Here is a 16133-nt window from a genome sequence, read left to right on the forward strand (position 1 = left end):
TCAACATCTACAGTACATAATATTGTGAAAAGGTTCAGAGAATTCAGACATCTCAGTGCATAAAGGGCAAGGTCAGAAACCAGTGTTGAATGCGCGTGATCTTCGAGTCCTCAGGCGGCACTGCCTAAGAAACCGTCATGTTACTGTGACAATTACAGCCACCTGGGCTCAGGAATACCTCGGAAAACCATTGTCACTTAACACAGTCCATCGCTGCATCCAGAAATGCAACTTGAAACTGTATTATGCAAGGAGGAAGCCATAGATCAACTCAATGCAGAAACGCTGATGACTTCTCTGGGCCCAAGCTCATCTCAAATGGACTGAAAGACTGTGGGACTGTGTACTGTGGTCAGATGAGTCCACATTTCAGCTAGTTTGCAGAAAAAATGGGTGTCGAGTTCTCTGTGCCAAAGATGAAAATGACCATCCTGATTGTTATCAGCGAAAGGTGCAAATGCTAGCATCTGCGATGGTATAGGGGTGCATCAGTGCCCACGGCATGGGTGAGTTGCATGTATGTGAAGGTACCATTGACTCTGAGACATATATTAGGATTTTAGAGACATATGTTGCTATCAAGGCAACGTCTCTTCCCGGGACATCCATGCTTATTTCAGCAAGACAATGCCAGACCAGATTCTGCACGGGCTACAACGGCGTGGCTTTGTCGACACAGAGTGCGTGTGCTTGACTGGCCTGCTGCCAGTCCAGATCTATCTCCTATTGAAAATGTATGGTGCATCATGAAGAGGAGAATCAAACAACGGAGACCATGGACTGTTGAGCAGCTGAAGTCTTATATCAAGCAAGGATGAACAAAATTTCCAATTGCAAATATACTACAATTAGTATCCTCAGTTCCAAAACGATTAAAAAGTGTTATTAAAAGGAAAGGTGATATAACACAATGGTAAACATGCCTCTGTCCCAACTTTTGTTGAGTGTGTTGTAGCCATCAAATTCTAAATTTGTGTATATTTACAAAATACAATCAAGTTGGTCAGTAAAACTATTGAAAATCTTTTCTTTGTACTTTTGTCAGTTAAATAAAGGTTCACGTGAATTAATATATCACAGATTTTTGTTTTTATTGCATTTTGGAAAATATCCCAACTTTTCTGGAAATGGGGTTTGTATTTTCACAGAATAGATGGTACATTCTATTCTGTGAAAATGTTTCATGTTTTGCATGCAATGTCATGATCAACTGGTGTGAGTATCAACATTATCCAGTTTGATGAAGAGTTTCTGATCTGAGCCATTAACTATTTCTTTTTCCACTCCCACTTTCTATTATTTCTTACTATATTTCAGTTTTCCAGCATCTGCAGTTTAAAAAAAAGTTAGTACCAGGCTGTTCATTGACATTTAGAATGTACATTACTTATATATTTTAGAGGTTTTGTACAATTTTCTATCATGATCTTTGTCGTTAATATTGTCCATATAGAAAATTGGCTAAATCAACCCATTGTGTTACTGCACAACCTCTTTCTCTTCCCTGCTTGGAGGTTTTCAGCATTTTCTATTTTTATTTCAGAACCTGTAGTGGACATTTTTTATAAAGAGAGGATAGATCATTTAACTTGGTTCATTTTGTAAATTTTCACTCTTAACCCTTTTATAATTTATTATTATCTAACTTGTAAAGAATAATGAAATGTGGGTAGATTTTATATTCCAAAGTTCAAAGTAAAATTCATTACCAGAGTATATACATGTCACATGCAACCCTGAGCTTCTTTTTCCTGTGGGCATAGTTAGCAAATCTATCGAAAAGTAACTGTAAACAGGATGGATGGACAACAAGCTGCAAATATAAATAATGAGTATGAAAGAAAATCAAATAACAAGATAAAGAGTCCCTAAACTGAGACCATCAGTTATGGGAACACCAGCAATAGAATAAGTGTAGTTATCCCCTTTTTGTTCAAGAACCTGGTGGTTCAGGGGTAGTAACTGTTCTTGAACCTGGTGGGGTGAGTCCTGAGGCACTTGTATCTTCTACCTGATGGCAGCAGCAAGACGAGCATAGCCTGGGTATTGAGGATCTTTGATGATGGATGCTGCTTCGTTATGGCAATGTTTCATGTTACCTGTGATGTATTGGGCTGAATCCACTACCTTCTGTAAAATTTTCTGCTCAAAGAGATTGGTGTTCCCATACCAGGCCACAATACAGCCAGTCAGCACACTTTCCACCACATACCTGTAGAAGTTTGCTAAGGTTTTTGATAACGTGCTGAATCTCTGCAGACTTCTGAGGAAGTAGAGGTGCTGTTGTTCTGTAAGATTTTCTGCTCAAAGAGATTGGTGTTCCCATACCAGGCCACAATACAGCCAGTCAGCACACTTTCCACCACATACCTGTAGAAGTTTGCTAAGGTTTTTGATAACGTGCTGAATCTCTGCAGACTTCTGAGGAAGTAGAGGTGCTGTTGTGCTTTCTTTGCCATTATATTTATATGATGGTTCCAAGACAGGTCTTCTTGAAGTTACTGACCCTTTCCACCTCTTATCCTCCAATGAGTATACTGGCTCATGGACCTCTGGTTTCCCTCTACTGAAGTCTACAATCAGTTCCTTGGTCTTACCAATATTGAGAGAGAGGTTGTTCTTATTACACCACTCAGCCAAAATTCGCTTTCCCTCCTATATGCTGACTCATCACTACCTTTGATACCGCCCACAATAGTGGTGTCATCAGCAAACTTGTATATGTCATTGGAGCTGTATTTACCCACACAGACGTTTAACACACAAAATAGTGGAGGAACTCATCAGGAAGTGTCTGATAAATGGTCTTGGTTCAAAATATTGACTGTTAATTCTTATCCATAGATGTTGGCTGACCTGCTAAGTTACTCTGTGTTCTGTGCGTTGCTCCGAATTTCCAGTATGTGCAGAATCTCTTTAGTATTTGTTTTGTAAATTTGTGTTTGGACATTTATTAAGGAATTGTAGACAAGTATGGTGTTGAATTTAGTTATTTGGTAAGGTTGGGTAGCTTGGAACTGTCCTTTGTTAAGCCCACACAGAAATGAATTGCGTAGGATTTCCATCATGGAAGATGAAAACTTCTTCAGCAGGGGATCAACAAAAGAAAAAAATGGTAGAAACTTGTGTAATCAGTATCATAAAGTAATATTATTGATTTGTCTTAAAATTTGAATAAATTATTTTTTCATTACAGAGTTCAGATGATGAAGAATGTTCTGGAAAAGTGCGTAACCGTCACATTCTTGTCAATAAAATAGAGCTGCCAAATTCAATAGATGTGCTTGAGAGCTTTAAAATAGCAAGAGAAAGTTGGGAATTGCTTCATTCCCAAGAGGCTTTGGAAAAAGGTAGGGCTGCTACTATTCTGAAGTACTCTGTAGAGGTTAAGTATCTAGAGAAAAGAGGAATTCTTGAACATTATCTTTTTCATATTTTCAACACTGGAATCAATTATTGGGTGACCACTGTTACGTACCCCGTAACTGGGTGTCTGACCAGCAAAGATAGAAGAATCCGTTGGAGTCTGGTGGTACCAAACTAAAGGTGTTTATTAGTAAAATATACAAATCAATATCAACAATGCAAATATATAGATAATACACGTTAGCAATACTAATCTTAAAAGTGTGGGTATAATAATAATCAATAATAAACAAGCTTTATCGATGTCTAGGGGATAATGAATTGTCATATGTGAATATAAAGTTCAGTTCAGTTCATACGTGCTGAGGTAGTTGTTGGTTCTTGTGTTTTAATCGGTGGGGAGAGAGAGAGAAAGAGCGAGCAAACAATGACAGCTACAGTCAGGCAAACCTTCCTTTATGTTCTTGATCCGTTGATGTGTTGTGGCCATTCAGGTATGACCCCTCTTCCTTCAGCTAGACCATTCTTCTGTAGTGGACTCGTCACTCTGGCGTGAGTGGACACACACACAAGCCCCCATCGGCCCTGCTATAACACTGTGAGTTAAACTGACCGATCCTTTGTTCGGTCTCCGATGCCCGACACTTTCTCATGGGTTCCAGCACTCAAGCAGTGCTCACTAGTGTGTCTCCTGGTGTGTCTGAGGGGTGTCTCCCCAGACCTCACTTTTATCCCCACTCATGGGGTCTCAGGTGTCAATCAGTTTTGAATGGCTTAGTCCATCAAACCAGCCCACTCTGGCTGTCCACTGAGGAATTTTAATGAACAGTATGGTACCAAGTAAACAGCCCTCTCCGGAGCCATAAGTCTTTCATGAGTCATAATATGGTGGAACAACAAGCCTCTCTCCCCTCTGTTATCAGTAGCAGATGTTTTGGCATGTTTTTGTTCCATCTCTTTCTCTCTCATTAGCAGCCTGGCAACAGTAACGGTTTGCAATTCTCCCGGGGGTGGGGGGACATGGGCAACTCTGCACCCTTCTGCCCATCAGAGCTGTTCATCCTTCGTAACACCACCAAATGTATATTACTGTATAAATGGTTCTTGATTTATAATGTAGAATGGAAGTCTGGGACAACTTTAAAGTATAACTGTAGTATTCTTAGAGATTAGCTGGTTGCTTATTTCCATGTTCTGGAAGTCCTATCTTAACAATTTGCTTCTAAAAAGAGATCATTACTGTTGGTCACAGTTTTTCTGTTTTCATTCTGCTGTGTTTCCTTTTATTCAAGGATGTTGATAATAGTGTTAATTATGTTTTGACGTATTGTGGGGTTATTTGTTTGAAAGCTCCTCAGTTCAAATCTCAGCTCCTCTAGATTTCAAGGGAGTTGCCACAATTTGCATAGCAGTTCTAGTTTTCCTTATCATAAATTTGAAAAGTTTGTGGATGTGTAGATGAAAGGCTGGATATTCACAAAGACTTCTGGGGGATGATATGAAATACACATATGCATATACACTTTGATACGTGCTTTTTTGCGATTTAATATTTTAAGAGAATTGTCGTAACATTAAAGATCCTGAAGGTTTTGTCAAGGAGGATATGCAGAAGGTGCATCCTGTTATGGGAAAATCTGTAATGTGGTCATTGTTTATGAGTTCATCTTTTTAAACATAAGGTGAAGCAATTTCTCTCAGATAATCTTACCACAGGCGGATGGGAATGCAGAGTTGAAGCTACATTCAGATCAATCATTATCTCATTAAATGGCACAGCAGGCTCGGCATGGGTGGCTTACTGCTCCCAATTTGTATGTTTAGTTGGGCTTTTTTTTTAAGAAGTATTTTGATTCATGAAAAAACTATCAACAGCTTGTGCTGTTGTACTTAATGATAATGCTTGAAGAACCAAGATATGTGTGGCACTTAAAAGAACCATGATCTTTATGCCAATATTTGAGACAAAAATATGAAGAGGCTGATGGATCTTTTAACAGCATGAATGTGTTCAAAGCCTTAGATGGTTTGAATGTTTCAGAAGGTGTGTAAAGCTGCATCATATACATCTTCAGTGGTAACACAATGTAGATACATCGATGGTGAGAAAGTTTCCAAAGGAGCTAAAATGGCGATTCTGAAAAATAGCTGTTTAGTGCAACTGAGACTTGGTTTGTTTGGAAGAAGGTGTTGTCATGTTTTCATTTTAAGGAATGCGAAAATTACTTCAGGCTCAGACAGCCACATTCATCTGCTATTCCCTCTGAAGGCAACACTGAAAATGACTGTAAACTTAAGTTTCTGTAGTCTACTATCTGGAGAATTCAAGGGCCCTAAAGTGTTACATTCTAGCAATTTAACACAGAAACCTGAATTAGGTTGCTGCTCTAACAAGGTTATATATCGTATTTTCTCTTGATTGATATCTTGATTGATATCTTGTGAACAGTAGAGCCTTGCTCATTGTTGTGAATGCCCTTGCTGAGGTCATGGCTAAAAATATTTAGAGGGCATTTTTGTTTCCCATACCCTGCTTTGTTGTTGCAACCCATGGATCAGGGTGTTATTACTGCTTTCAAAGCTTACCATTTTAGTGCATCATGAGGCATGTTATTTTGGGAGTCAAATAGCTAAGACAAACCCATCATTCAGCACATTTGGAGATGGTACAGTATCACAATAATCATAAGCTACATCAGTACTTCTGGGGGATGATATGATCTGTGTAACAGTGAATACGGAAAGTTATGGTCAAAGTACCTGCAGGACTCCCTTGGGTTTATAAGCCTGAAACATCATTATCAAATTCGGAGATGAGGATGAGTTTGATAAAATAGACCACGTTAATGGAAAGAATTATTGAAAGCTTATGTGAAGAGCTTACATTGAAGAATCTATTAGAGCATGAGAAATAAAGATCGCAGCAAGAACAAGAAGTCATTTGCATTGTGCCACCAGTGCCAAATCAGCTCACTATACAACAAGACTATAATATTAACAGCCTTCTTCAAAGACAGTGGCAACAATATGGAGGATTATATTTAAACATGGCCACATTATAGAAGATACTGTTCTTTGTTGTTACAAAGTTTATCAGTTGAAAAAGAAATCAATCCAGATTCGTGTCAACTTAATTCATCAACAGCCTAGTGTAGTAATCTGAAGAGTTCTCTCCTAAGTTTGCAAATTCCAAAAAGCACAGGTTTGCCACTGCCACATTACCTGAGTATCAGCTAATTTGCCTTTATCTCTTTGGCTGCCACTTGGTCATGTAAAACTACCACTGCCTATTATATATGATCTTACAGATTAAGGATAGAAGTAGATTACTCAGACTGCTGAGCCTGTTCTGAAATTCTTTAGGACCATGGTTGATCAACATCCTCAGCTGAGTATTCCTCCTTTTTCATTATAACCTTTCATCCTCTTATTTATCACATATCTGCCTCAAGGAAGACTACTTTCATTGGATTCTGAGGAAGACCATTCTAAAGATGCTGAAAAGGTTCATGAATTTAAAAAAATCTCACTGCAAGGTTAATTGTTAATTATATTTTATTTTATTATTTTAAGTGCTTATGGTGATGTACTTTTAAATGGTTTTTTTTCATACTAAGGTTTTGAGCTCTGGTGCAGGTATCCCTTTTCATGAAGTTGGATTTAAACCATAACCAGCATGCCTATCAAATGTGCCCAGTCCTATATCCTGAAGTCTTTGTAGTCAATGATAACTACATTTTAAATTCAATTCCAATCTGATCAAATAGTTGGACTCAATTTTGCAAGCAAACCTCAGTTGCATTAATAATAATTTTATATTGCTGTCAATATATCTGTCAGTAGTAACCAGGGTATTTTATAGTTCTGTGGCGGCCCACTTCCTAGCACATTCGAACCGGCTCACAAATAGCCAGCGCGCCGGCATAAAGGCCAGTCCCAAAAGGGCGCCAAGTCTGCTTCACCAGCAAGGGGAAAAGCCCACGCGTGGGTCAGGACTGTGAATACGTGCCCCCTACAGCATCCGTGCGCGGGACAGGACTGTGAATGCATGCCCCCTACAGCATCCGCGCCCGGGGAGAGCGGGATCAGGAAGGCTTTAAAGCGAGGCTGCGAAGTTCGAATAAAATCTTTTTGTAACTGCATTGACTCCATGTCATTATTTCAGCGCTGCATGTAGCATACCGCTACAGTTCAATAATTTTACCTACCACTCAAGTGTATTCTTTATCTTGCAAGCATGCATGTCCAGTAGTTTAAAAGTTCAAAGTAAATTTATAATCAAAGTATGTATATGTCACCATATACTACCCAAATAGTATAGGCTTAACTAACTCTTTTAAAATATCATATCTAGAGATAGCATTGGAAAGCCGAGGGTGAAATATTCCTTGGAATATAAACCCAGAAACTATTTTGGATGTTGTTTGCTAAACTAAGCAATACAACATAGAATTCACAAATTTACAATATTCTTCCATTTTATAATGAATGACCTTGGAATGACTTGACCAAAAATTGTATGTTATTTTACATTAAGTATATTAGTCATTGATCCCTCATGCTGCTAATGCATTAGAATTTTTGCAGAGTAATATATGCTTCTGGTGATTATGGGTTTCAGCAAAGAGAATGGCAAATGCTAAATTACTTAACTTTAGATCACATTTTTGAATTTATTTTGAGTTTTCTTTTCACTGAAGAAGTCACTCGCATCTGCATATCCTGGAAGACTGAAACCTGGCTATGGCTAAGAATATTTATCACTGACATGATTATATACCAGGTAAGTTATTTGATACTGTATTGTATGTGGAATTACAGAAAAACATTTTCTCTTACATATTGAGCCTCCTTAGCCATTAACATTCCAAATTTAATAATTGAAGTTTATTACCTTAAATATATATTTTAAGTATTAGTATTCATGATTGTTGTCATTATGGAAACATAGAAGACCTACAGCATGATACAGGCCCTTTGGCCCATAAAACTGTGCCGAACATGTCTCTACCTTAGAAATTACCAAGGGTTATCCATAGCTCTCTATTTTTCTAAACTCCATGTACCTATCCAGGAGTCTCTTAAAAATCCCTATCGTATCTGCCTCCACCGCCATCGCTGGGAGCCCATTCCACGCACTCACCACTCTCTGCATAAAAAAAACTTACCCCTGACATCTCTGTACCTACTTCTAAGCACCTTAAAACTGTCCCCTCTTGTGCTAGCCATTTCGGCCCTGACAAAAAGCCTCTGACTATCAATGCTTCTCATCATCTCATATACCTCTATCAGGTCACCTCTCATCCTCTGTTGCTCCAAGGAGAGAAGGGTGAGTTCACTCAACCTAATCTCATAAGGCATGCTCCCCAATCCAGGCAACATCCTTGTATGTCTCCTCTGCACCCTTTCTAGAGTTTCCACATCCTTCTTGTGGTGAGGTGACTAGAATTGAGCACAGTACTCCAAGTGGGGTCTAACTAGGGTTCTATATAGCTGCAACATTACCTCCTGGCTCCTAAACTCAATCCCACGATTGATGAAGGCCAATACACCGTATGCCTTCTTAACAACAGAGCAACCTGTGCAGCAGCTTTGAGTGTCTTATCTACTTTGATGTTTAAGTACAATTAATCTTAATTCAACAAAACCAAGCAAAAAACGATAACATTTTGCAGACAGCTCACAAAACTACTAGATACTCCAGTAGATATATTTCTTCCTTTGAATTACAATCGCTGCAGTCTGCAGCATATAATTTCCCTTTTTAAGGATGTTCTTTTGAACTGACTGAAAGATTTGATGCTTTTGCAATCTCCTGGGGGATTTGATGAAATAGGCTCAACAGTGCAGGTATGGTTAGGATTGGTCATTGCTGGGTGTTGATGCTGCATCGAGGTCTGATGGCAGAAGAAAAACCCATAGTTGTCTCCATTTCACCATGCCGTTGAAGTGTTGATAAAGATTAAAATCATTGAGGATGAAAGTGAAAATATAATGTGTATTTGTACAAATTTCAAACTAATTGAGAGATACATTTATGTTGTCAAAAGGTAAATGGAGAATTATTTAGACCCAGGCACATAATTTCTTTAATGGATGGTGAAGCCTTTTACTGCATTGTAGTTTTTAATTCTTTAAGATGTATTGAAATATATTAGTCATAATTAGTAAGCTGTAAATGTGAGGTTAGTCTTCAGATAATTTTTAAATTAATATTTAAATACCTTTAAATTAGAAAAAAAAACTATTCCTCTTTTATGAAACTATTCCACTAAAAAACTTTTCAGTGATATACCGTATTGACACCAGCCTACTCTTCCGTGCAACTAACCATAGAATAGCAACTTCTGTGTTGTTGAGGATAGAAAGGAATGGTAATAGGTAGAAGACTGGTAATTATTTATGTAAGTTTAAAATACTTTAAAGAAACTGGATATAATTAATATTTTGCTAGTTCTAGTTTCTGTGAAAGGAAAATCATGTCTGAAGAATCTTATAGAATTTTTTGAAGATGTAACTAGTAGAGTGGATGGGGAGAACCAGTGGATGTGGTAAATTTGGATTTTCAAAAGGCTTTTGACAAGGTCCCACACAGGCAATTAGTGTGCAGATTTAAAACACACGGTATTGGGGGTATGGTATTGATGTGGATAGAGAATTGGTTGGCAGACAGGAAGCAAAGAGTGGGAATAAACGAGACCTTTTCAGAATGGCAGGCAGTGACTAGTGGCGTACCGCAAGGCTCAGTGCTGGAACCCCAGTTCTTTACAATATATATTAATGATTTAGTCAAGGAAATTAAATGCAGCATCTCCAAATTTGTGGATGACACGAAGCTGGGTGGCAGTGTTAGCTGTGAGGAGGATGCTAAGCGGATGCAGGGTGACTTGGATAGGTTAGGTGAGTGGGCAAATTCATGGTAGATGCAATTTAGTGTGGATAAATGTGAGGTTATCCACTTTGGTGGCAAGAACAGGAAAACAGATTATTATCTGAATGGTGGCCGATTAGGAAAAGGGGAGTTGCAACGAGACCTGGGTGTTATTGTACACCAGTCATTGAAGGTGGGCATGCAACTACAGCAGGCGGTGAAAAAGGCGAATGGTATGTTGGCATTCATAGCAAGAGGATTCAAGTACAGGAGCAGGGAGGTTCTACTGCAGTTGTACAAGGCCTCGGTGAGACCACACCTGGAGTATTGTGTGCAGTTTTGATTCCCTAATCTGAGGAAAGACATTCTTGCCATAGAGGGAGTACAAAGAAGGTTCACCAGATTGATTCTTGGGGTGGCAGGACTTTCATATGAAGAAAGACTGGATCGACTAGGCTTATACTCACTGGAATTTAGAGGATTGAAGGGGGACCATATTGAAACGTATAAAATTCTAAAGAGATTGGACAGGCTAGATGCAGGAAGATTGTTCCCGATGTTGAGGAAGTTCAGAACGAGGAGTTACAGTTTAAGGATAAAGGGGAAGCCGTTTAGGGCCAAGATGAGGAATAACTTCTTCACACAGAGAGTGGTGAATCTGTGGAATTCTCTGCCACAGGAAACAGTTGACACCAGTTCATTGGCTATATTTAAGAGGGAGTTAGATATGGCCCTTGTGGCTTAAGGTATCAGGGGGTATGGAGAGAAAGCAGGTACAGGGTTATGAGTTGGATGATCAGCCATGATCATACTGAATGGCGCTGCAGGCTCGAAGGGCTGAATGGCCTACTCCACCTATTTTCTATGTTTCTATGTTTTTATGGTCATTATAAATATTGCTGACTCAAATTTTTAATGTGCATAATTCTGCTCTGATATCTTATGGTCTAATGAAATTATTTACCTGTTCCTTATTTTTGTGTGTAAATATTGGAACTTCTTTTTGAAGGGTCAGTACAGAAAGGCAATAAACAGTCTTCATCAGTTGGGAGCTCTTCAAGGAGTTCAGCAGCATGTCGTGAGTCAGGGTACACTTGAACAGCAGAGGGCATTAATCCAAATGGCTGCCTGTCACTTTGCTTTGGGAGAATACAGAGTAAGTCCACAATGGTGTTGTAATTTTGAAAGCTAAGATGAAAAATTTTACTCCTCTCCGGTATGGTGCAAAAAAAATGTAAAGTGAAGATGCTTTCAAAAATAATGAAATGAAAAGTTTCTAAATGTCAAAAAATTTACAAGAAAAAGCAATAAACAGTAAAAAAAAATATTAAATCAAATCAATATTTGGTGTGACAACCCCTCTTTAAAACTGCATCCTTTCTCTCTTAGGTACACTGGCCTACAGTTTTCTAAGAACGTTGATAGCTAGATGGTTCCGAGCACCTTGGGGGACCTGCAGCCTCTGGTCGTCTTGCTTGCTTTTGCTTCTCCACGTAATCCCAGACAGGGATGAGATCAGGGCTGTATGGTGCCCGTACCATTTGTTGCAGAACTCTTTTCTTATGCTGAAGATAGTTCTCTATGACCTTGGCTGTGTGTTTGGGGTTATTGTACTGCTGCAGAATTAAGTTGGGACCGATTGGAGGCCTTCCTGATGGTACTGGTTGATGGGTGAGAATCTGCTTGTACTTCTCAGCATTTAGGATTACAATAATTCTGACTAGATCACCAATTCCATTTCAAAAATGCAGCCCAAAACCTGCAGGCAACCTCCACCAGCTGCACTGTTGGCTGCAGACACTCATCCATGTCGTGCTCGCCAGCTCTCCTATGCACAAACTGCCTCCTGTATGAGCCAAAAGTTTGAATATTGACTTCCCAGTGCAGAGCTCTTGCTGCCATTGTTCAGCACCCCAGTAATTTTGGTTTTGTGCGTAGATGAGTCTCTTGGCCTTGTTTCCACTTCAGAGGAATGGCTTTTTGGCGATAACTCATCCATGAAGATCACCTTTGACTTGGAAATTTTTGGCTCAAGTAGGAGGCCTGCTTTGTCGGTGGAAGAACTGAAGAGCCCTGCATGGATGAATGGGGTCTGCAGCCAGCAGTGGAGGATGACAGAGGTTTCCTGCAAGTTTGGGGTTGCATTTCTGCAAAAGGAGTAGTGTTCAGGGTTGCATTCTGCAGTAGGGCAATGACCCCAAATACACAAATACGGTCAAAAAGAACTACCATTAGCGAAACAAAGAGAAAGTAGTTCTGTAACAGATTGTCTTGTCTCCACAAAACCCTGATTTCAACATCATCAAGGCTGTCTGGGATTACTTGGAGAGACAGAAGCAAGCAAAAATATTCCATGTTCATACCTATACTGTCAAATTGATTACATGTATTTTTAAATTATTTTTCTCACGATTTGAAATGAAGACGGCAAACAAAAATTAGAAATGCAGAGATGATCCAGGAAACTGAAATTTGTTTTCCTTCTGCAGATGACATGTGATAAAGTGTTGGATGTTATGTGCAGTGTCGTTCCATGTGCACAGGATGTGGTGAAAGTACAGGAGGAAATTCCAAAAGTGAAACCTAGATTCAGAAGAGGTATGGAGCACAGCCAGAAAATGTCAGAGTCAGATGACACAGAAACACCCCTATTGGTCCCACCATGTCTGGTCAGCCATCAATTGTCTACCTATTCGTAGCACTCGTTCCATTGCTTTCAGTGCCATGACATTTCAAGTGCTCCTATTAAATGATGAGAATGTACTTGTTTCCATCACATCCACCAAGTTCATCCCCTCCAAGTTCCTCACCTATTAAAACGAACTTGTGTCCTCTAGTTTTAGAGACTTCTGGCTGAGGCAAACAGTCTCTCAATATCTACTGTATTTAGTCTCTGCATAATTTTGCATAACATGATCATGTCATCCCTCGTCCTTCTGTGTTTTAAACAAAACTTAACAGCCTATCCATAGCAGAAGTAATGCAATATCCTGTTAAATCTCCTTTGTGCTCATATATATACATATACACATACATACATGTTTGTAAATCATTTGCAATTACTTGGTTTTCTGTATTAATTAACTCATAAAATGTGGTTTCATCTTCATCTAAGTCACAGTAGTAGACAAACACAATCTGTGTAAGCTAATACCACGCAAACAGTTGTACTTCCTGTCAATACCAATTTAAACAATCACAGTCTAGATTCAAATAAGTATGTGAACAGATGGGGTAATACCTTCCATAAAAGCTATTTGGAGTCAGGTGTTCCAATCAATGAGATGAGATTGGAGGTGTGGGTTGTAGAGGTGCCCTGCCCTATAAAAATGACACACAAAGTCAGGTTACTGGCAGAGCCTGTTCTTCTCAAGAAAGATTTGTTTACGTGCACCATGCCTCGATCGAAACAACCCTCAGAGGACCTTAGAAGAATTGTAGAGACTCATGAATCTGCAAAAAGTGACAGAAGCATTATTGAAGACCTAAATATTCATCAGTCCACAGTAAGTGAAATTGTCTACAAATGGAGGAAACTCGGTACTGTTGCTACTCTGTCTAGGAGTGGGTGTCCTGTGAAGATCACACCAAGAGCACAATGTGCAATGCTTGAAGGAGGTGAAAAAGAACCCAAGGGTAACAGCAAAAGACCTGCAAAAATCTCTAGAATTTGCAAAAGTCTTTTATCGTGTGTACTGTAAGAAAAATGCTGAGTGAGAAAAATGCTGATCAGAGAAACCACTGATCTCCAAAAAAACATGGCTGCAGATCTCAAGTTTGCAAAAGACCACCTGGATGTTTCACAATGAGTAATTAATGCAGAATACCAAGTCATTGCAAAGGATTCAATAACTGTACAGGTGTGAATGTGCAGTTTTTCTCAGTTTCCAATTTGCCATATTTCCCTGGATCCCATGGACCGCTAAAGTACCTTTTGGATTATCTGTCATGTGAGACCTCGTTAAAGGTTTTACTGACGTCCATATATTCTATAAACAAACACACAACCTCACCAACACAGTAAATAACCTGCTTGATAAATTCAGTCTATTTGGTCAGACAGGATCTCCTGGTAACAGAGCTAATTTGACTCTGCTTGATCAATTCCTGCCTCTCCAACAGCTGATGTTAGACTCACAGAGCTGTGACTATCTGAATTATCCCTGCTACCTTTATTGAGCATATATTGACTACCCTCCTATCATCTGAAATTGCTTCTACTTTCTGAGGTCAGAGAAGGTTTGAAAATTTCCATTTCCCCACTTGCCTCCCATTTTTAGTCTGGTACACACAGGGCCTTGAGGATTTAACCATTTTAAGGATATTAAGACATCTAATATTTTGTGTTTTAACTTGTTTTAGAATGTCACCATGTCATTTCAGGTGTGCACCTAAACTGGAGGGAGACCAACATCCTTGCAGGAAAGTTTGCTAGTGCTACAGGGGCAGGAGTTGGGGGTGGGGGGGGTGGGGGGATGGTGGTGTTTTAAACTTGAGTTGCAAGGGAATAGTGCCAGAGCAGCCAGTGGAGTAGTTGTGGGGACAGGAACAGAAATGTTGAGCATGGTTGGACTAATGTTCTGAGTTACATCTGTTTCAATGCAAGCTAGTTGAGCTGAGAGCATGGATCAGCATGTGGAGTTATGATATTATTGTATTTGCAGAAGGGGCAGGATTGGCAGCTCAGTGTTGCAAGATTCCGTTGTTTTAGACGTGATAGGAGGGAGCTATTAAAGGGGGAGCGATGAGATTACTTGTCAGGGAAAATGGTTATTGCTCAGACAGGACAGACTAGAAGACTCGTGTACTGAGGTTATATGAATGGAAATGAGAAAGGAATGACCATGTTAATGGGATTATATCATAGACCTCCCAATAGGCAGCGGGATTTAGAGGAGCAAATTTGCAAAGCGATTGCAGACAGTTGTAAGAAAAATTATTTTGTAATAGCATTTCACATATTATTTACTGGGACTCCCATGCTGGAAAAGGGCTGGATGGGATAGAATTTGTCAAATGTGCTCAGGGAAGTTTCCTTAATATATGGAGGTCCTGACTAGAGAGCATGCAATACTGGATCCCCTATTGGGAAACAAATCAGGGCATGTGATTTGTGTGTGGTGTGAACATTTTGAATCTAGTGATTATGATGCCATTATAGTTTCAAGATAATTATGGAGAAGGATATGGCTGGTTCTTAAGTTGAGATTCTGATGGCATCGGAAAGGTTCAAGCAGGTGGTGGATTGGGATAGTTTGTTTTCTGGCAAAGGGATGCTTGGTAAGTGGGAGACTTTCAAAGTAAAATATTGAGAGTACATAGTTTGTGTGTTTCTGTTTGAATGCTGGAAGATAAAACCGCTTACAGGTTTAGGAAACCTTGGTTTTCAAAGTATCTTGATGTCCTGTTTAAGAGGAAGAAGGAGATGTATACCATAAGATATAGGAGCAGATTTAACCATAAGGTATAGGAGCTATTTGGCCCATCGAGTCTGCTCAGCTATTTCATCATGGCTGATCCAATTTTCCTCTTAGCCACAATCTCCTGCCTTCTCCCTGTATCCCTTCTTGTCCTAACCAGTCAAGAATCTTATCAAGCTCTGCCTTAATATTTCTTGTCAAGAAAGTGATTGTTTTCTTGGTATCTTAACCGAGCCTAATATATTACAACTGAAAGAAGAAAAGGGTAAAATGAATGAAATTAATCCTTCCCTTGGGCAGTTAACATGTATTAACAAAAGGGAAATAATATTTGGAAATTATTGATGTTATAACTGGTAGATAAGAGTGAACAGTGGATGTGATAGATATTTATGTCTCCTTATGACATAGAATTAGGCAGTTCAATTAATTTAGGATGAACATTTCCATCAATCTTGTTCTGTGATTTATTTCCC

The 16133-nt window shown here is 39.2% G+C and overlaps 1 protein-coding gene across 3 annotated transcripts in view; it reads left to right on the top strand.

Moving 5' to 3' along the window:
• The window catches only part of ints10 (integrator complex subunit 10), a 60662-nt gene that overhangs the window by 28722 nt on the left and 15807 nt on the right, over positions 1–16133 (top strand). For all 3 annotated transcript variants that reach the window (XM_059965135.1, XM_059965132.1, XM_059965133.1), the window contains exons 10-13: positions 3197–3350; positions 8067–8149; positions 11247–11393; positions 12727–12835. In XM_059965135.1, coding sequence (XP_059821118.1) covers positions 3197–3350; positions 8067–8149; positions 11247–11393; positions 12727–12835 — 493 coding nt within the window. The remainder of the gene's footprint in view (positions 1–3196; positions 3351–8066; positions 8150–11246; positions 11394–12726; positions 12836–16133) is intronic.

Source organism: Hypanus sabinus, chromosome 3, assembly GCF_030144855.1.
Source record: "Hypanus sabinus isolate sHypSab1 chromosome 3, sHypSab1.hap1, whole genome shotgun sequence".
NCBI classification, from domain to species: Eukaryota; Metazoa; Chordata; class Chondrichthyes; order Myliobatiformes; family Dasyatidae; genus Hypanus; species Hypanus sabinus.